The 22,878-nt window shown below is 41.7% G+C and overlaps 1 protein-coding gene across 1 annotated transcript in view; it reads right to left on the reverse strand.

Moving 5' to 3' along the window:
• Positions 1 to 3,698: 3,698 nt before the first annotated feature.
• PPP3CC (protein phosphatase 3 catalytic subunit gamma) overlaps positions 3,699 to 22,878 on the reverse strand; it is a 95,235-nt gene continuing 76,055 nt past the window's right edge. Inside the window, exons 12-14 of the mRNA XM_089658697.1 lie at positions 21,085 to 21,182; positions 12,972 to 12,992; positions 3,699 to 10,499 (exon numbers count right to left, since the gene is read on the reverse strand). Coding sequence (XP_089514823.1) covers positions 10,342 to 10,499; positions 12,972 to 12,992; positions 21,085 to 21,182 — 277 coding nt within the window. The 3' untranslated portion in view covers positions 3,699 to 10,341. The remainder of the gene's footprint in view (positions 10,500 to 12,971; positions 12,993 to 21,084; positions 21,183 to 22,878) is intronic.

A 22,878-nucleotide genomic window follows, 5' to 3' on the forward strand; every position in this document is an offset into this window, starting at 1 on the left:
AGAAGAAGAAGAAGAAGAGGATGAAGAAGAAGAAGAAGAAGAAGAAGAAGAAGAAGAGGATGAAGAAGAAGAAGAAGAAGAGGATGAAGAAGAAGAAGAGGATGAAGAAGAAGAAGAAGAAGAAGAGGATGAAGAAGAAGAAGAGGATGAAGAAGAAGAAGAAGAAGAAGAAGAGGATGAAGAAGAAGATGAAGAAGAAGAAGAGGATGAAGAAGAAGATGAAGAAGAAGAAGAGGATGAAGAAGAAGAAGAAGAGGATGAAGAAGAAGAGGATGAAGAAGAAGAGGATGAAGAAGAGGATGAAGAAGAAGAAGAAGAGGATGAAGAAGAAGAGGATGAAGAAGAAGAGGATGAAGAAGAGGATGAAGAAGAGGATGAAGAAGAAGAAGAAGAAGAAGAGGATGAAGAAGAAGAAGAAGAAGAGGATGAAGAAGAAGAAGAAGAAGAAGAAGAGGATGAAGAAGAAGAAGAGGATGAAGAAGAAGAAGAAGAAGAGGATGAAGAAGAAGAAGAAGGAGAAGAGGATGAAGAAGAAGAAGAAGAAGAAGAAGAGGATGAAGAAGAAGAAGAAGAAGAAGAAGAAGAAGAGGATGAAGAAGAAGAAGAAGAAGAGGATGAAGAAGAAGAAGAAGAAGAAGAAGAAGAAGAAGAAGAAGAAGAAGAGGATGAAGAAGAAGAAGAAGAAGAAGAAGAAGAGGATGAAGAAGAAGAAGAAGAAGAAGAAGAAGAAGAAGAGGATGAAGAAGAAGAAGAAGAAGAAGAAGAGGATGAAGAAGAAGAAGAAGAAGAAGAGGATGAAGAAGAAGAAGAAGAAGAAGAGGATGAAGAAGAAGAAGAGGATGAAGAAGAAGAAGAAGAAGAAGAGGATGAAGAAGAAGAAGAGGATGAAGAAGAAGAAGAAGAAGAAGAGGATGAAGAAGAAGAAGAAGAAGAGGATGAAGAAGAAGAAGAAGAAGAAGAGGATGAAGAAGAAGAAGAAGAAGAAGAAGAGGATGAAGAAGAGGATGAAGAAGAAGAAGAAGAAGAGGATGAAGAAGAAGAAGAAGAGGATGAAGAAGAAGAAGAAGAAGAGGGTGAAGAAGAAGAGGATGAAGAGGATGAAGAAGAAGAAGAGGATGAAGAAGAGGATGAAGAAGAAGATGAAGAAGAGGATGAAGAAGAAGAAGATGAAGAAGAAGAAGAAGAGGATGAAGAAGAAGAAGAGGATGAAGAAGAAGAAGAAGAGGATGAAGAAGAAGAAGAAGAGGATGAAGAAGAAGAAGAAGAGGATGAAGAAGAAGAAGAAGATGAGGATGATGAAGAAGATGATGAGGAAGAAGAAGAAGATGATGAGGAAGAAGAAGAAGAAGAAGAAGAAGATGAGGATGATGAAGAAGATGAGGATGATGAAGAAGAAGATGAGGATGAAGAAGAAGAAGATGAAGAAGATGAGGAAGAAGAAGAAGATGAGGAAGAAGAAGAAGAAGAAGATGAAGAAGAAGATGAGGATGAAGAAGAAGAGGATGAATAATAAGAAGAGGATGAAAAAGAAGAGGATGAGGAAGAAGAAGAAGAGGATGAGGAAGAAGAAGAAGAAGAAGAAGAAGAGGATGAAGAAGAGGATGAGGATGAGGATTAATAATAAGAGGATGATGAAGAAGAAGAAGAGGATGATGAAGAAGAAGAGGATGAGGATGAAGAGGATGAAGAAGAGGATGAGGATGAAGAAGAAGAGGATGAAGAAGAAGAAGAGGATGAAGAAGAAGAAGAAGAAGAGGATGAGGATGAAGAAGAGGATGAGGAGGATGAAGAAGAGGATTAATAATAATAAGAGGATGAGGATGAAGAAGAAGAGGATGAAGAGGATGAGGATGAAGAAGAAGAAGATGAGGATGAAGAAGAAGAAGATGAGGAAGAAGAGGATGAGGATGAAGAAGAGGATGAGGATGAAGAAGAGGATGAGGATGCTGAAGAAGAAGAGGATGAGGATGATGAAGAAGAAGAGGATGAAGACGAGGATGAAGAAGAAGAAGAGGATGAAGAAGAGGATGAGGAAGAAGAGGATGAGGAAGAAGAAGAGGATGAGGATGAAGAAGAGGATGAGGATGATGAAAAAGAGGATGATGAAGAAGAAGAGGATGAAGAAGAATAAGAAGAAGAGGATGAAAAAGAAGAAGTAGGATGAAGAGGATGAGGATGAAGAAGAGGATGAAGAAGAAGAAGAGGATGAGGATGAAAAAGAAGAAGTAGGATGAAAATAAGAGGAATTCCAGTCCAGCAAAAAGTGTCTCTGCAGAGAGCTCCGCTATTTCTTTGACAGTTCTCTGACAGTTCCTTGACATTTACAGCGGTTGCAACATTGTATCTATTTGTTTCCGAATAAAAACATCTGTATCCTAAATGGAAACAAATAGATACAATGTTGCAACCGCTGTAAATGTCAAGGAACTGTTAGAGAACTGTCAGAAATAGCAGAGCTCTCTGCAGGGACACTTTTTGCCGGCTGTAGACGGGATGAAAATCGGCCGATTTTTTTACCATTGGTGGTAACGTCGGCCACTTGAACGACCGATTGTTCGTTTTTTTTAAAAGAAAAATCGGCCGATTTTCGACCCATTTATGGCCTGCATAAATCTCCTCCAATGGTTTTTTTTTCTATGACCAGTAGCCCTCAGTTGGAGAAGTTTTTCCATATTGCCCCCAAATGTCCCCAAGTTGGAGGGCCTGTCGCTCTTTCATCAGTTATTCATAATTTTAGTGAATTTACTTGGTCAACTCTATTAAAAAAAACAAAAACGTTATATGACACTAGACCTTTCCAGCCTCTAGATCAGTGGTCTCCAAACTGTGGCCCTTTGCTTGCCTTTGTCTAGCCCTTGAGGCACTATTCCTGTTACTGGAACCAATGAAGAGTCATCATTGCTTTCACTGACACCAACAGTGGGACACTATTTATCCTACTGATACCAATGATGGGGTATCATTCCTCCCACTGACACCAATAATGGTGTTCTGTTCCAGCCACTAATACCGATGATGAGATATTATACTTTCTCCTACTAATCACATTTTTTAAATCCCACTGGCCACCAAAGCCTGAGATATTATGAACTCCCATCGATGCCGGGGCATTTTCTACTCCCATTGGCCACAGTCTGGCCCTTTTAATGTCTGAAAGGCAGGAAAGTAGCCCCTTGTTTAGGAAGTTTGAAGACCCCTGCTCTAAATAATTGCTTTTATTTTGAAAAAAAGCAAAAAAAAACAAAAAAACAAAAAACATTATAAAGTACTAGTGGGAACCCCCCCCCCCCCAAAAAAAACAAAAACTTGTGAGCGTAACCATTCATTTTTGGTATTAAATATTTGTGGTCCATATAACTGCAAATACAGCAGGAAAAAATAGAGAAAATATACAAACTTAATGCAGATAACGGTCACTGGTGGAGATCAAGAACTGGACACTGGTATTGCAGGGTAAGCACAATGCCCTCTTTTGCAGCATGCTGCTACCATGTTATCTTCATTGCAATGTGTGTTAGAATAGAGATTTATGTTAAATAATGAAATAAACTGCACATAACCAGATGGAACTTCACAAAACCACATACACATGCCTTGGCACCCCAACAACAGGCTGCTGCACAGTTCATAACACAGTCGCTGCTCGCCTCTCATAACAGCTCAACACACCCCCTGCTGGCATTAAAGACAACTGACACTTTGGTTAACTATTTTGCCGTTTAATCTGAACATTATTTTCCTCCCATTCTCTTGTGGAAAAAAATCAGCATTATACTTCTTTAAAAACATTTCCATCATTTTTTTTCTTTTTTTTTTCCTTTTTAATACAAGACAACTCAGCAAATAATAAACTTAATGGAGAGAAGATTGATGAAGATGGAAAGCAGGGGACTGGGCACATCGCCAAGCTCCCCTAGGGATGGGCCATCTAAAACCTGAATGTGGGTGTAGGAATTACTGTGCTGCTATGTGTCTAGAGGAACCATTAAAAACGTCCTCATATCTGGATGATGTGACTTATGTGGTTCTCTATAGACCCTACAGGAGATGTTCTAAGGATGAGATTGTCTAAGGTAACCCAGCTCCTGAGTGCCTTATTGCAATGGCAGTACTGGCCCCTGGTTATTAAAGAAGAACTCCAGTTAGTGCAATTACAGTCTAACAAGGTCATGTGGCAAGCTCCCTGTTGAACTACAAAAAAATGTTGGTTCTTTCTGGATGAAAATGACCCAGAAGCAGATTTCAGCACACCTCACAGGTGATATCAGGAAGTACAAGGTATTAGGAAATCCCTTCATCCACCCAAATGTAAGGGTAGCCATAGGTGGCTTGATTTTCTCTGCCTGCAATTCCCTATTCATGTTAACCTTCAATTATCACTTGTGTAGCATCTGATCTTGTACACATTCAAGATGTGCAAAAAAATGAGTGCTGCACTTTGTGTCATTGTGAAAGAAAAGTATAGGTGTCAAGAGGAAAAAAAAAACCAAAACCAAAAAAAAAAAAAAAAACTCACTTAGGTCCAATGCTGCATCTGTCCCTTGTCTTGTTGGCTCTAAGACCGACAGAACTGAGCAATCAAACTCCACTGATCGCTCAGCTCTCAGTCTTCAGGCTGCGGTGAGCTGGTGACGGTCAGTCACAGGCTCTCTTCTGCTCACTGGAGCGACAGGCTGTGTAGGTATGGGAGCAGCTAGCTGAGGCTCGCAGCTGCTGGTCCAAACTTTGGAGTGGATCCTGGACCATATGGTGAGAATCTTTTCAGATCCTGGAATGGCTCTCTGACATCAGCTTTAGAACGCTGCTGGCTGAAAATGGAACGAAAGTAGAACGAGCTGTAATCCATAGTTAAAGTACAGCCCAAAAAGCATTGGCTATACTTCTCCTTTAATGGCACCCCAAATACAGCAAGAAAGGCGTGTGGGTTTGTGCACTGAAACAAACTGTGTAAAGTTCAAATACAGTGCCTAAACAGTGACTGCACCAGATAGGATGCAGCAAAATCAAGCAATCTAGGGCCAGCTTACATATCACATGTTTTTTATTAGTATCCACTTTCAGGAAATGCATGCAAAAATTAATTGGCACCAAGACTTTATGCCAAATAAAGTCTACATTTGATGTCAAGGGAAGGGGGGGGGGGGTTGCTCCTTCATTATCAGGACAATCGACCATTTTTACATTCATCAGAACCTGTCAGTTTGACCTTTTGGAAATGAAAGTCTGGCCTGAAGCAAATACCACTAGGTCTTTTTTGCCATTAGCCAGCAAAGCCTCTTCTGTGTACCTCTCTCAAACCAGTTTCACGATTTTCCTGACTTCTGGGCTACACCCTGCCAACTACCACTCTCTCTGAGAATCACAAGTCAGATTCCTCTGATAAATAGATAGTAGTTCATGTGGAGCAGATATAAAAATAGCAAACATCTTCGTGTGCCTACTTATAGGTAGAAATTTACCAATAAAATTTCAAAATGGTTGACAGGTTTACTTTAAAGTGCTGTTATGTTTTTATCCAATCCGTTGATTATGCTAAATGTTGAAAACTCTGCTGAGATTGTGAAAAAATAAAAACAATTGTTCACACACTGCTCAAAGTTCCAGGAGCAAAAGGGAGTTTATGGCCACACATAGCAGCCATATTAATTTGTATAAGAAATAAAAAAAATAGAATAGATAAGTGAAAAATTGTGTACCCGTAAATTTTGGCTTTAGGCTGCTCATAGCATCCTAGTCTGGAGTTCTCCTTTACAGTATGGGTATCCTAGTATTTGAGTGCCATAATAATTTTACAACTTTGTGTCACCAAAAGCCCTTGTAGTACAAAGGTTTCCTCTGTAGATAGCCCTAAAATGCCCCCCCTAGACAATGAATGTGCCCTTACAGGGGGAGATACAGGGGTGAACAGGAGTGTGCGAAGTTCTTTATGACCCCTTCAAGAATGAAAATAAATTAAAATTCTCTTAGATACAACCATTAGTGCTTGCGAGACCAGATATGTGCTGCCCCCTCTCCATCCACAGTACATTCTGTGCATGCAGAGCCACCCAGTTACAGCAGAGCCACCCACGGCAGTGCAATTGGAGTGAGGTGTAACCCATGACAGAGTTCAGTCTCCTCTGGTGTCGCCCTCTGAGGAAGGGGAATCATACCCCAGGCAGCGTGGTAAATATGTGCAGTACACGGCAGTTGTCTGAGTCAAAGGAGGGCAGTTTGTCTGTTTGCTGTCATCATACATTCCATGTCAGGCTAAGCTCTGAATAGAGGGCTACTTACATCTGCAGAAGTTGGGAAGATCAGGCTCAGGAAGTGTGGTGGCACAAGGATGCTGTTTAGATCAGCACTTTGTCAGGATATTTTCCAAAAACTCTGAAGAAAATCTGTGCCAACCTGCCATTGCTGGGTCCTCCTGAAGATGCTGACTGCTTGACTGTCATATTGATCCAATGGCTTCACTTCCTTGAACAGGCATACAGATCAGAAATTCTGACTGCACTGGAGAAATGAAAAGAGCAGCATGACACAGCCAAAGCTACTAGCATTTTCAGATAAAGTCGGCAATGGTGGCCTACATATTCTCTTGTGACAGTATTCCTTTAATGTTACACACCACTAAAATAAAAATATGTTGTACTGAAACCTGATAAGGGAGACATGGCATTTAGTTTTGGCTTTTGCACCTGGCTCTGCCACTATCCTTATCTTCTGAGTCAGGGAATTGTAGGCCGCACCACCTTTCCACTGAGATTGCAGCAGAGTCAGCCACACACATGCTGCAGGGACATGAAACAAGAGGCTACAGTCCCATGTAGAAGCCGTATGAGAAGCCTCATGCGTGGCTAGCAGGGGTTACATATCATTACATAGGTCCTTCTGTCTTTCAGTTATGATAGAATCACATCACTAGCAGTCTTAAAAAACCAACCACCCACCACTCTGTGACCATAGCCATTCGTTTGTGATCATAACTGCTGCTGCATACAGCTTCTAAAAAATATGCATCACTCACAATTATCTCACCTGTACATATGTTTAAAAATGTTCAATCAAAAAATACATTAAAAAAAATGAAGAGGACTAAGCCCCAGTTCACACATTGGCATGACTTGGCATGTGACTTGCAACACAGAGTTGTATGACAAGTGAAAACCTGTTAATTTAAATGGCGGCTATTCCAATCAATGCGACTCAAGTTGCAGCGACTTTTAAAAAGGTCCCTGCACTACTCTGATGCAACATTAATGTGACTTGAGCCCCATAGATTCTAAAGTTGCATGAAGCATCATTGCACGCCAATGGGGTCTCAGCAGTGAGAACCGAGGCTTAAGTTTTCTGACCCAATTTGTAAGCACTGCCTGATACAGAGAATCATGCAGCAGTCTAAAACTAAAACTTATCATAGAAACATCACATTTGATAAAATGTCTTGAAGATCATTCTGGAACGTGACTGTGCATCTCACATTTAAAATATCAACTAGGCAAAATATAACCAACACTCCATATCCAGAGATTTGTGTTTTACCCTGTAGTAGCTGTTTTAGCACATTTACACAGCTGCTATGCTATGCTGGATTTCCAGCCAGTTCCTGCTGAATGAACTGAAATTTGAGCTGTGGGTGGCCCTGGATGGATTCCTGTGGATGGAGGAATTGAATGGGCAACAGAATTATATTTGTGTATAGCTAGCTTTAGGCAGTTATAGCAGAGAACACAATGGAAGGGGAAGAGGATGAGAAGGATGGAAGAATGATATTGCAGCCTATTTAGCTGCTGTAAGCTGCTCTAGAAACAGATGACATGCAGTCTGTTCATTCCGAGTCTGTCTCTCCTTCTGTGCACTTTAGAAGATGCACTATATTTCTGTTATATAAAATTGTAGTCTAATGTTTGTAAAATTTAAAACATTTATTTCTGCTAGGGCTCCAATTTATACCATCATAATGGAATGCTGCATTCTGAGTATAAAGTGTTGGTGTGGACAGCAGCTATGTGTCACCACTCACAGAAGTCAAATATCTCTATAATAATTCCAGCCTGATTAGCGCCAACTCTGCCGTTAGCTTTTTTTTTTTTTTGTTCAATACAGCAGTAGCCCATGTGGACGGGTCTGTTCCTGGGTGCAGTGCAGGTGGCTCTGTGCTGGGTCAGAGGGGGGCAGCCACACAGCAGGCCCTTGTAGTATGTTAAATACTGAAGCTGTAGCCGCCAAACAACCCCTACATTAAAAAACAGGGTTTTTATATTACACATGTATAAATATATATATATAGAACGCAAATGACATTTACAAAGAGAATACAAACCGCGGGACAGACCATTTCAGTGTGTGTGTGTGCTCACAACTCGTGTTCAACAAACTGTGTATGTAGATATCAGTCTGTCTGTGTACAACTGTAATCCCTGCATTCATATGTCCCTGTTTCTACAGCAGATATCTGTGGCATTGTTTTGGACCCTTTTTGCACACACCTGTATATTAGTTGGCTTAGTTTTCCCATCCGTGTACTTTATTATGGTACCTAAAGGTTGGTGTGCAGATCACTATGGAACCTATATGTATGTGGAGCAAAATGGATCCTGTATAGATGTGTGGAGCACAATAGATCTTTTATAGGTAAATGTGTTTAGCAGAATGGATCCTGTATAGGTATGTAGGTGGAGCAGAATGGATCCTGTATAGGTATGTAGGTGAAGCAGAATGGATCCTGTATAGGTATGTATGTGAAGCAGAATAGATCCTGTATAGATATGTAGGTGGAGCAGAATGGATCCTGTATAGGTATGTAGGTGGAGCAGAATAGATCCTGTATAGGTATGTAGGTGGAGCAGAATGGATCCTGTATAGGTATGTAGGTGGAGCAGAATGGATCCTGTATAGGTATGTAGGTGAAGCAGAATGGATCCTGTATAGGTATGTATGTGAAGCAGAATAGATCCTGTATAGATATGTAGGTGGAGCAGAATAGATCCTGTATAGTTATGTAGGTGGAGCAGAATGGATTCTGTATAGGTATGTATGTGGAGCAGAATGGATCCTGTATAGGTATGTAGGTGAAGCAGAATGGATCCTGTATAGGTATGTATGTGGAGCAGAATGGATCCTGTATAGGTATGTAGGTGGAGCAGAATGGATCCTGTATAGGTATGTATGTGGAGCAGAATGGATCCTGTATAGGTATGTATGTGGAGCAGTATGGACTCTGTATGTAACAGACTGACCATGTGTGCAGGATGGAGTGGTAGATATGGAGTAAGGTAGTACACATCGGCAACATGTGCATGGTATTGATGTTGTAGTGATCCTGTTTATGTGAACAGCAGTATGAATCTCAAGTATATAGCAGTATGGGTTCTGTGTACACGTACACATGTACAGTTACCATGGATAAAACTATATTGATGCTCTGTAGGAGTATGTGCACACAGTAGTAACACTCATGTTTAAATGCACAGCAGATTCTGTGTGTAACTAGTGCAAGGGATTTCCTGTGTATATGGCAGTGTACTAATCCCAGGTGTACAGCAGTATGGCTTCAGGGTATATGCATGTGTGTACACAGTGAAGGGAGTGTAACTGTGTATGTGTGTACAAAGCATTAATGGACCCCACCATTTATGAGTCCTCCATCTAGGACTGTGGGTCCAGGTTTATAAAATCAGTGTACATGTATACATGCACAGTACAGGTCCTAGAGATACAGCGGTATGGATCCCCTGTGTTTACAACACACAGCCTTGTATGTTTGTGCACAGCAGTAAAGCTCAACAGTGAGAGTTTACAGCCAGGTTATGTGTACATCTGGAGGGATTAACAATGAGTATGTACAGCCATACAGATAACTCATAGAAATTTGTGTGTACAGCTGTGGGGATCAGCAACAAGTGCATACAGCCATACAGATAACCCTCAGGATATGGAAAACCCACAGAAGTAGGTGTGTACATCTGTAGGGATCAGCAGTGAGTGTCTACAGCCATCCAAATAACCCCCTGAAATGTGTGTGTACAGCTCTATGGATCAGCAATGAGTGTGCACAGCTTTATGTATAACCCATAGGGGTATGTGGGTATAGCTGTATGGATCTGCAATGAATGTGTACACTTGTATGTATAACCCATAGGGGTTATATGTTTATAGCTACATGGATCAACAATGTGTACAGCTGTGTGCACACATGAATATCCCAGGATGGGCCCTTGTATATGTCATTATGTATGGAACATTGAGTCAGAAATTGTACAGCAATGTATATGTGTCCTTTGCTTGGATTGAGAGTCCCGCCCTCGAGCACACTTTATCGGTGGAGGTGATGGGAGAATTGTGCACGGATTCAGAGGGTCACTGCTGGCCTCTGTTACTGTTCTTATCGGTAGAGTTCAGATTGATGTCCTGGGAGGAAGAGGGGCGGCGTGGGGGCATGCGCTCATTGATCCGATCCAGACCTCGGGCTTCTTCAAAGCTGCGGATCTTGTGCTGTGGAGAGAAGCCTCGGACAGCTGCAGGGAGAAAAGATTGCAGATGAACACATCTGATGCTGTATACATGACACACCTAGAAGATCTTTAAAGTGTTTGTAAACCTAAAAAAAAAAATGATGTTAAAGCCTCTGTTAATGACTGCCAATCCATGCTAGTGTGGTCAGTTTATTTCTTGTGACATCTCACGATTTCTACAGGCATGCTGTGCAACAGTACAGCGTGCCTGTACCTTCCGTGGTCAGTAGTCGCACAGCTCCCTTCTGTGCCCATCTATCCTGGCTTGACCCTTCAGCCGGTGCTCTCCTCCTGTGTAGTTGATGGGTATGCTTGCATTTCATTGCCTTGGAAACACAGGCACTTAGCAGCCCACATCATGTGATGTAGCTGCCCCAAAGCATACACCAGCAGGTTCCTTTTTTTTTTTTTTTTTTTTTAAAGGAATATAGATGTAAAATATGGTTAAATCTGTATTTTTTAAAAAGTGTTAACACTGTATAACTTTACAACTGCTTTAAGGAGCACCTTTACCAAAAAAAAAAAAAAAAAAAAAAAAGCTACGCATGCTACCTTTACTAACCTCCTTCTGAAAATGGTTTGTTGCCTGGATGCCTGATATTTGTGTGCCATTGACCTGGAATGAGCATGTAGCCATTGAAGTCTGATCTGTATTGGAGACTAAAATGATCACAGCCACTAGAACAGCAGGACAGCTCAGCTGCTTTAGGCAAAATGCTATAGTTCCTGCCTGTTATATACAACAAAAAGATTCTTTATGGTGTGTTGTAAAAACAAATGAGAGAGGACAACTGGATGCAAAGAGCAACCCAGACAGTGACTCATTCATAGTCATTGATAAAGGAGGCCTTTTGTTTCTCCTGACACCTATTTCTACCTTTGAGTTGGCATGAGGGGTTCTGGTTTTATTCCTGGACTTACGATTGAGTTCATCCTGTTGCAGAAATTTCACCCAACCCGAGTTTCTGTCATGCAATGCTGATGCAACATTTGGTATAATTGCTAATACAACCACACGTGCACAGGATTAGAGATCAATGTATGTCAAAATGACAGGTATCAGAGGATGAAATTCCTAAAGCATAAATCCAACTAAATGTTTAACATGCACCACTTGGTCAAGTTGGATATCCATTAAAAATAAGTTAAATGTCATTTTACATTAAAAAAAAAAAACAACAAAACTTTCCTATGTAACCGAATCAGCCCTTACACAGACATCTGGTAACCCTCAGCAGACTGCAAAGGAGGGGGGAGAAGCACTCTAAGCCATTTGGAGCTTTGCTGCTATGCACAGTGTATGTCTTTCTAAGGCAGGCCATAGATTATGCGTAGGTGGAAAGAAAGAAAATTGCTTGAATCCCTCCAGCAGTGCTATTTTGTTCTGGCAGCAGGTAGCCTTCCTTGTCGGCAGAACACAATGATCAGTGTTGCAGGCTATAGAAGGCGCCACTAGTCATTATGGAAAAAAAACAACAGGCTGGTTGTACACAAGTAGATCGAGAGATTGTCGTGTGTACAACCAGGGAGCCAATACATGGATAAAAATTTGTCAAATCCTTGCTGAAATCGGACAAATTTCAAGCCATGTATGGCCAGTTTAACACTGAATATGGTGACAGGAGGAGGAGCTCCTTCACTGTCCAATTAGCAGGCTGTGGGAGGAAAGGTGACTAAGGGTACACTCATTCTTTCTAGAAATACCCATCAGATAGGTGAGCACTGTTCTGAAGATTTTAGGGGTGGACATCAGAATACCAATGCAGGCTCCCAACAAGTACTTTTCAACTTATCAGAGAAGCCCTAAAACCTGGAGACTTCTTGGAAACAAATACTGACTTTTACTAGGAAGATGGTGCTTGAAATGGTTCCTTTTGACCAGGTCGAAGCAGAGGCACCATGGTTGGGGGGGGGGGGGGATTGTCTGCACAGCTCAGCTGCAAGCCTCTCCTGCCTTTTGACATTTGTATCAGCATGACAGCCAAGAAAAGAGAATTTTCAGAAGGAAAGGTCAACAATAGCAGCTTCTACATTCCTCAGTACAGGTTTCCTTTAAAGGAAACATTTGCTAGATGAAACACAGGACCTGCCATTGATACTTCTCATTCTGCAAATGCAAGTCTCCTGATTGTCACATTTACCCTCTTGCTTTGATTCTCTGTATCCCTTTCCTGCTTTAAACAAGCATGCACAAAAAAAACCCAAAAAAAAAAAAACAGATGACTCTATAGATTTGAATATTCATCCCAGTTCAGGGATTCAAATCTTTCTGAACTCAATTGGTCAGTGTACTAGTCACAACAGTTAGGATCTTCAGAAGGAGAATGGAAGCTCTTTGGTCTCTCAGAAAAGAAAAAAAAAGAAAAAAAACAAACACTACAGCACCCTCTAGTGTCAGTTCTACTAATTGCAGGAATGATGTTAAACAGAACACATCTCGGCAGTAGTTTTACATTAGAAATTGATGTCTCTTACCTTCCTGAGCTTCAACCGTGGCTGCAAAAAATAAACACAAAAAGAACAGCATTACATTAAAACCAAATTAGAGGTAACACTGAGTCTCATCCACCAAAGTGTCTGAAAATGCCTGCATCAGACAGAATCAGAACAACATTTGAATAAAGGATGCAAGAAAGAATCTGACTGGGCCTATCAAGGAATACAGACTTTGTAAACTTACAGTAACATTTAGCTATCCATTTCAAACAAACTGCACAAATTATTTCAAGAAAAATCAAAATATAGACAAATAAGTTTGTGGGGGAAGTATATGGGGAGTGCGCTGCTGAACTATAAAACTCTCCTTAATACCCCATTTTGGTTGAAAGTCAAACTGTCTACACATCCTATGCTGTTAGAGGTCTCATCAACAAAATGAAAACCCACGAAATGGGGTATGAAAGTTAATATGGATGTGAAGATGATGAACTATGCCTGCTTTTCAAGATCTGTAAATCTGGCACAATTGCTGCTCAGTTTAATTTACATACGAGGACACAGAGTGGACCACAGCACCCTAGGGAAATGAACAGAGCCAGAAACAATGACAAGGAGTTGACAAATCGAGGACCAATACTATTTTTATAGATTGACTAGCCCGTTAAATAAAATAACACATCCACACACACTCTGGAGCAAAGAAAACCATAACCAAAAAGTTATATAAAGTGAATGCCTGGGCAAAATATAGACAAATATTCAGTACACCTCTGCAACACATGCACAAAATTAACCAAGCTTAACACTGCATGTACAGAAGAAAACATGATGATCCTGCCAGAAATCCACCAATGTTCTAAATTCCTGTAGTAAGCTACCAACACTGCTTCTGCTGCAATTAAATTCCTGCCTGAGTTCTTCCCTTATAGAGTACAGAACCCCTCCCCATTATGTTATGGAAACGAGGAGAGAATGGGGTACAGCAGACGAGAACTTACCAATCAAGCTCTCTGGTTGCTGGTGTGACCACTCCTGCCTCATGTACTTTAATATGGTCAATCACTGTTACTGGCAGCACTACTATTCAACATTAAAGCATACTGTGTATACCAGGATCAGCACCAGCAATGTGGGCGTTTGGGGATTGGATTACAGCATCCCAGATCATGAAGGTCTTTTGGGCTCTAAAGGAGAGCAGAGATGTCATGCAGGAAACTGTACGTGTCTGCTTAAGTAAGCAAGAGTGCTCGAGAGTATTTCTCTGAACAGATTCACTTTTAAGAATTAAAAAAAAAGAAAAATTTGATTTATCCGTAAATCTCACCTTGGAGTACAGTACAGAACACAGGGCTGGTATTCCTAGACCATGAGTTATATGCAGGCTACCATCATATGACTAGACACTGGCAGAAAAATAGCTTGGGCCTCCCCTAGAGCACAATCATATAACCCAACCCATTCTGTAAGACTCCAGTTCTTTAGCAAGCGATAATGAGTGATCAAGACACAGAGGGGATGGGCCTGTGGCCTCTATCGTGTTCCTACATAAGGAATTTAAATTGCTGATGTTTTAATTTTACAGTACACTGGACTTGAATTTATAGACCATGGGTCCTATCCAAGCAATAAACTGAGGGGTGGGCAACAACATAGCAAGCAGAACTGTCAAACAGGCAGTTAACAAGGGTTAACGAATCCAAACAAAAAAAAGATGACAGCTTGAAGCACCTTGTGTTCAAAGCTCACTTCAGCTGAGGCCTGAACACCCATCTGGAAGAACTTGGAGAACATGTGAACAGAAGACCAGGTTGAGGCCCTGCAAATTTTGACGCTGAAAAGCCCAAGAGACACCAACAGCCCTGGTGAAATGGGCTATGATAGGGAAGGAAGTCTGTCCTGTGCCCTGGAGATAAGTTGTCTGATTCACCTGGCAATGGTGGAGCAGGAAGCAGGATGCCCCCACAGACAGAACAAAAAGGACTCGGTCTTGTGAATAGAGGCTGCAGTTGCCAAGTAAACCCTGACATCCCTTACCACATCCCGTCAATGTAGGGAAATTTCCCTGTCATATTTTGGGGCAGGACAAAGTGATGGAAGACAACTATCTTCAATGAGGTGAAAAGAAAGCACCACCTTAGCTAGGAAGGAAGGTTTTGGTCTCAAAACCACTATGCCCTTGTGTCTCTAATGGTTTCTAACAGGGAGACGGGGGGAGGGAGTTTGCGCTAAAGAATAGAGTGAACCAGATTAAGATCCCAAGGTGACACAGGAACTCCTATTCGGGAATGTATATGTCCCTAAAGAAAAGTCTTGATTGGGAATTGTGAGGCAAAAGGTTTCTGTAAAAAATGGTTAAAGCAGATACCGGTCTCTTGGGGGTACACAGGACCAGGTGTTGTTCAAGGCCAGATTAAAGAAAGGCCAGAATAACAGTGACAGAGTATGCCCTGGGACTCCACCAGGAGAGTCAGAAATACCCTTATCCTTTAGAACGCAGGCTTCAAAAGCCATATCGTTAAAAGTCAGTAACTGAGAGGCAAGATGGAATAGGGGGCCTTAGGTGAGTAAGTTTGGTTTTCTTGGATGAGGCCTTCAAGCCTTATCCACCAGAAGTCTTACTGTATATGTGCACAACATTCTTCTGGGCCAATTTGGTGCAATGAGAATGACCAAAACCCTCAACTTGAGCTTGAATGGAGTCCATAAAATCACCTAAGCATCTACTGCAAACGCTAGAGGATCCCTAGTCCGTGACCACTAATTTGTTCATCTTCTTGATGAAACTAGAGTCCAGGATGTCCACATGATTTTTCCTACCTTTGAGAGATTTTGAAAGATTTTGGGGAGCAAAGACTACTCTCTTGGAACTGAATACGCTTAGGAAGTCCACCTGGCAATTGTCCGCTCAACGGATGTGGAAGTGAGGTCAAGTGTTGTAGAGATAATCTAATGGCTCTCAGTTCCAGAATATTGATGGGAAGTTCCAAGTCTTGCAAGGACCATGCCCTATGGAAAGTCAGGAAGTTGTAAACGCCACCCCAGCCTATAAGGCTGGCATCCATTGTCACCACCATCCACGGCATGTGAAGGAACAACTTTTCCAATTCAAGGATAAGATTTGCAATCCGCCATGGCAGAGGGAGCTTTGTTTGCCTGGAAAGAAGCATTGGATGATCCAAGGATTTTATTTGCATGTTGTACGTTGTAAGTTTGTTGGATTGTGGTCTGGAGTCAAATCAACCAATTCTCAAATAAATACATTTTAAAAATAATTAAGTGCAGAAAAGTGCAAGTGAAGTCCATTAGTCAAATAGAGTAACAAAGCTATTATCAAGTCCTGTACCATTAAGATAAAAGATTTTTTAAAGACATGAGCAGTACAATGTGACACACTAAAACATTCCACCTGAAACCATTTATTGCTCAGACATGTATGATGAGTGGATGGGAACAAAGAGCCTCTGTACAAGTCTTTCATACCGAGTCATCACTACAGAGTACAAAAAGCCCCTAGAGAAAGGTTTTGTTTTAATCTAAGGAAAGGCTAAAAGCATGTTTAATTCTCATTTCTATGGTATGCCAGTGCTTCAACATTGGACAGATAATGCTCCTAAAAGATACCAAGATACTTAGTGAGATTGTTTTGATGAATAAGGTGATTTGAGGACACTAACACCTAGATATGACTGACTCCTGAATACTGGATATTTCTGCATACTGAACATATTTATGTGACCTACTTCCTCAACATGATAACTGGCACTGCTAAGGTGTCCACAGACATGGCAGTACCCTAATGTGGCTGTTTTTACAGATTGAGTGATGGTCTAATGCAGCAATGGGCAAACTACGGCCCGGCGGACCTTTTAATCCGGCCCGCGGAGCGTGATGTGAGGCTGTCAGGATGTGTGTAGGCGGGGCAGCGTGACGAACGTGAGGGGAGCTAGGCTCCTTTCACAGTCCGCCCTGAAGACCGGAACGGCGCGGGAACACGGCGAGAGGAACGCGCGGAGCAAAGGTAAGTAAATTGACACAGGGGGGACTTACTATAAGGGGGATGAATTACTATATGGGGGATGAATTACTATATGGGGGATGAATTACTATGGGCGATGAATTACTATATGGGGGATGAATTACTATATGGGGGATGAATTACTATATGGGGGATGAATTACTATATGGGGGATTAATTACTATGCTTACTATGGGGGAATATTACTATACTTACTATGGATGACACATACACATCATTCATCTACTCTTGGTCCGGCCCCCGGGTCCAATATATGAACCCATTGCGGCCCTCAAGTCAAAAAGTTTGCCCACCCCTGGTCTAATGTCTACAGGGCAGCCCAGGCATGTGTCACTATTCTCCATAGCTGGAGTTGTACAAATATTTCTGTGCAGACCTGAAGCTGTGCCAGAAGAAATCAATTCAATTCAAAAACAAGATTGATACAATTTGTGATTATAACTCCACTGTACAGAAATGTTACCTACCTAACATTTCATGTCCACCTGCACACCCTGTTGCTATTGAGGAAGTCACTGAAATTTTTTCTAATGCTCACCTAACCCCTGCACCCCATTGCCTCGCAAATATTATGGTCACCCTCTTGCTCTACCCTACACTGTAACTCGAATCAACAATCTCTCCCTCTTTTCTGTTTTTTTCCCCAACCCTCTAAAAATGGCACTGGTCACCCCCATAATTAAAAAGCACTGGCTGAACCTCACCAATCTTAACAACCTAAGACTCTTCTCCTCGCTCCCTTTTACCTTCCAAATCCTTGAACACTTGGTCTACAATCGCTTGAGCCACAACCTTACTGAGAATAACCTTCTTGATCCCCTTCAGTCTGGATTTGACCCACAACACTCCACAGTAACTGCCCTCTCAAAACTCATGAATGGTTTACTAATGGCTAAAACCAACGGTCACTATTCTGTACCCTTACACTTGAACCTTTCTGCTACCTTTAATAAAGCTGACCTCCCCTTCCTCCTCAAAAAACTCCATTCCCTTGCCTTTGTGACTGTACTCTTCATCAGTTCTCATCTTGACTATATTACCGCACCTTCAGTGTCACTTCCAACTCTACCTCCTCCTTTCTCTGTTAGGGTACCATAAGGTTCTGTCCTTAGACCTCTCTCATTCTCATTCTACACCTCCCCCTGGCTCAGCTGATAGCCTCCCATGGCTTCCAATATAATTTTTACCCTGATGGCACCCAAATCTCTCTCTCTACCCCTCAGCTCACTCCATCAGTCTCCACACACATCACTAATTTACCAACAGACATATCAGTCTGGATGTCACACCACTTCTTTAAACTCAATCTATCCAAAACATAATACTCCTCCCCTAACTTCTCTGTTGAAATTCACATCAGTCCATCCCCGCATTTTAGGGTGTTAGGTGTAATCCTGGACTCTGAACTCTTCTTTTAACCCCACATCCAATCACTGTCCAAATCTTATCGCCTCCACACCATCTCCAAAATATACCCCTTCTTAAGCAATGACACCGCAAAATTCTAATTCTCCCCCTGGTTGTCTTTCATCTCAACTATTGCAATGCCCTCTTCATTGACTTACCTTTACATAGACTATCCCCCCTTCAGTCCACGATGAATACTACTGCCAGACTCATCCACCTTACAAAACGTCCAGTGTCTGCTACCGCTCTCTGCCGATCCCTCCATTGGCTTCTGCTTACCCAACAAATAACATTCCAAATACTAACTAGAACTTACAAAGCCACCCCCAACTCTGCCCCCAGCTACATCACTAACTTTGTCTCAAACTACCAACCAAACGTCCTCTCCGCTCCTCCAAAGACCTCCTGCACTCTAGCTCCCTCATCTCCTCCTCCCTTGCTCACCTCCAGGACTTCTTCCAAGCCTCTCTCATCCTCTGAAACTACATCCCCTACTCTAACCACTTTTAGGCAATTCCTGAAAACTCATCTCTTCAGAAAAGCCTATCCCACCTCTACCCAACAGCTCAATGTTTACTCATCACCCACAGTTATTGCATTCATGCATGCATGCAGTTCCATCCATGTCAATTGGAACACAGTGGCTGCACAGACACAGCTGTTGTCCCAGTTTGACATCCGTGCAGGTGCATGTCTCCAAAAGCACACTGTCCACGTTCGGAGACATGCACACGCATCTGCTGGGATGTCAAATTGAGAGTAGTGGCTATGTCCAAATTGATATGAATGGGACTGCCTGCGTGCTGAAGCACAGGACACCTTTGCATCCCCATACGGGCAAACAGGGCCCTTGCATGGGTGTGCGCTTAAGGCCTATATCTAAATTTTCAATTAAAAAATACACACATTATTTTAGTAAACAAAAATGCAATAAAAACCCATTTGTTTGTAAAATATAGAAAATGAGATTGTGTTGAGTAAATAAAATATCAACAGGTCCATGACTAAAAATTTTGTGCACCCAAGAAATGGCAACAAAGTTTAAAACCCAATATTGTCTATTGGTGACGCACAGGACCCTCAATGTTTCTCTTGTACTGTCCCTGAGCTGAGGACAGAAAGTCCTCAACTTGAAATCATTCCAAACTATAAGGAAAATTAAATGATGGAATTATCTGCTCTTTTCTGCTGAAGTTTAGAAAGCAGCAGATGGCTAAAAGATATGGCTAATAAAGCTGACAAAATATGCAAATAACTCCAAAATGTAGCTCTGAATCTTCAATAAAGGTGTAATCTGAAAAGGACCTTCACCATAAACCTAATTTCATCCCACCTCCAACCCCCTCCCTCTCTATCAATTTGATATAGAGGGAGGCAAGAATGGAGTCTGTGCCACCCTGCCTGGATTCTGCACATACACAGAAGTGCCACAGGGCGTCAGGTCCAGACAGACCGGGCACATCTGCGCATGTGTGGGTTTCCCCTATAAATCTGCACAAGTGTGGCTTTTCCTATGCATGCACAAAGACGATTATTACAGAAGACCGAAAAATTTGTCATCTTTGCGCATGCATGGGAAACATCCTGCACGTGGGCAGATGTACCGAAGGGCTCTGCCAGGATCCAATGGCTGGGCAGAGCCATTCTGTATATCTGTGCAAGTGCTATAATGGTGGCTCCACCAAATATCGGGACTGCAGCTCCTCTAACTTGGGAAAGATGGTGCTCATTCTATTATACAATAACATTTGTAACAACATTTCTTAGTACTTAAAACCTGGTAGATGGAACCACAAAGATCTTTCCATGGTACTACATTAGGTGGTTAGAAAAGATTTATAAACATTTTTCCCAGCAATCCCTTTCATTACAGCTTCTTATCAACCTGTATATATTAAAACCTAACTTTTCTGACAGAATGAGAAAGCTAAAATTTGTCACGTTTTTATTATTTCTGTATGTGACCCCTTTACAGCCATTTTCTCTCGCTTCCTGTCCCTATGACACCAGGACATGAAATAGGTGGGAAGCAGTTGTCATCAGGACACGAAGGCACAGACAGCAATAAAAACATTTACCTGAAAGTCAAACTTCTTAACTCTTCTAAAAATGTGTTTTTATCTCTGTGTCCCCATCCTATCAACTCCTGTCCTGGAGGAGAAAGTGGAAGAAAATCTTCCCAATGGGGACACCTACAGCAATGAAAACCATGTCAGATGTTCAAAAACTTTATGCAAAACTAAATTAAGAGTTGTGGCTGTTAAAAAAATAAAAAGACATATTTAACGTTAGCCTAATTTTGTAAGTGATAGTGCTGCAGCTTTATGCAAATTTTCCCTTCCCCCTGGAGCACTCTGGAGGTCTTTAACACTGTGTTCTGAGTGAAAGCACCAGTCCGAAGCTCTCATGGTCCCACACATGCCCCATTGCACAGACACAACTACTGTGCTCAAATCAAGAACCTTTCTATCTGACTGCACAGCTCTAGCTGTGACCAGGCGAGGAGTGGGGGCATATCAGACAAATGCAGAGACACCCATATCCTCTATGCAGCACACCACAGGGATCTAACACTCTTATGCTGCTGTTACAGTTTAAAATTTTATCAAATACCAGTAACCCATTTAACAATATATGTTTTCCTGCACCTTCTGCTTCTCTATGGAATATCTATACATACTTCAATTGTTCAAGTTCCTTCCTTACCGCTTTCAAGGGTCTGTCTTCCACCAGACAGGACCCCTTGGGGTAGTGTTCCTGTGGGTGTCAGTCCTTTCAGTGTCAGCACACTCTCACTCTCCTCCCTGTGAAATAGAGGGGTAAAAGTCAGACTAGAGGTGCCACTTGTTACAGACACACACAGCTCTGTTGTTTAAATGGCCCCAGATAATTATATGTCAAGGTTTGCCTACATATGAGAAAACTCTAAACTCTTTTGGGATGATCAATTGCAACAGAGTTCAGTGCCCCATCTCTTCATCTTTCAAACAAGCATTACCAAGTTTGTCAGTGGGATTATCTCAGATACTTTTGATTCTGCAGGATAACTCCATGTTAGTGCGGTTTTATAAATTGTGGCCTGGAAATACACTTTTAGATACAATACGCTAATGATTCAACTAACTTATCTTCCAACTGATCAACACATCTCGGGAATTCATTCGCTCTTAAAGAGGAACTTAATGCAGAGTTCCACTCAACCAGTCAAAAAAAAAAAAAAAAAAAAGTCAGCAGCTACAAAAACTGTAGCTGCTGACTTTTAAAAAACAAACAGTCGCTTGTTGTCCTCGGTCCCGTGGACAACAAGCAACTGTCCCTTGGTCCCGTGGTGTGTGTCCCGTAGCCCGTTTCACTGGCTGTCCTGTATTCCAGGAGGCCGGCATCTTCAGTGTGGGCACCCAACTGTGATAGCTTGCGGCTTCACAGCCGGGTACCCACTGCGCATGAGCAAGTAGAGCTACGCTTCATGAATAGTCCTTTAGTCTTCTGGGACCTGTCATGTGTCACAAAAGACTACAGGGAAGGAGGATACCTTCCGTTTCCAGTCGCCTAGGCAATCGGACCGGAAGTGGGAGCGGGTACCTGTCAAAGTCGGGTACCCACTCCCCGCCCCCCCCAAAGGTGCCTATCCTTAATGGGGAGAGGGAGAGCAGTCCTTAAAGCGGAACGTCCCCTTTTGGGTGGAGCTCCGCTTTAACATCGTCTGAGCACCACAAACTGAAGACGCTATTTATTTCATTTTTAATATTCAAAGCAAAGTTACCCATCCTTCCATTTCCCCATGCTTTATTTTAATGAGAAATTACTTTGTAAAACATCCCCCTAGTATTTCTAGATGTGGCCATCTTGAATAAGGGCAGATGATGTAGCATTTACTTCCTGGAATCCATCTGCCCTTAGCTTAGACAGAAGAAACAAGGAAGTAACTGAAAAAATGTATAAAAAAAAAAAGAGTTTAAAACAAGTAAATACAATACACCATCCTATCTATTTACTTATGCCAGCAGGATAACGATTAAACATAGTTCAAGTTGTCTGTTTTTATAAGTGGTCTTTGACTCTTATGCCATGCCTCTAGCCATGTGATGCTTGTTACAACCTGAGGTGTATTGCTATACCATACTGTCCTTGGACATATACCATTCTGTATGTATAAGGAATGTACTGTGCTCTAAGGTTTTTATTTTTTTATAATATGACAAATTCTTTAAAAACTTCAATATAAAACTACCTGCATCCCAAAAGGAGGTGGTTAATGCTGACTTAGAGAGTTTAGTCCTGTTTTAATAAACCATTAGGCAGGATTATAAACATGGGTTCAGCCCTAAAAATCTGTCAACAACCTTATCTAATAAGGAAGTGCAATAACCCATAACTACCAATCAGAAGCAATCTGATAAGGCTATTGTTCACAGGCTCTGATGGACAAATCTTATCAGTTTGAGATGCTTTTGGCGTAATTCAGATATCATTGCAGGTGCATTTTCCCTGCAACTGACC

The sequence above is a fragment of the Staurois parvus genome, unplaced genomic scaffold (genome assembly GCF_062004578.1).
Source record: "Staurois parvus isolate SC_StPar_1 unplaced genomic scaffold, SC_StPar_1.0 ptg001090l, whole genome shotgun sequence".
Taxonomy (NCBI): Eukaryota; Metazoa; Chordata; class Amphibia; order Anura; family Ranidae; genus Staurois; species Staurois parvus.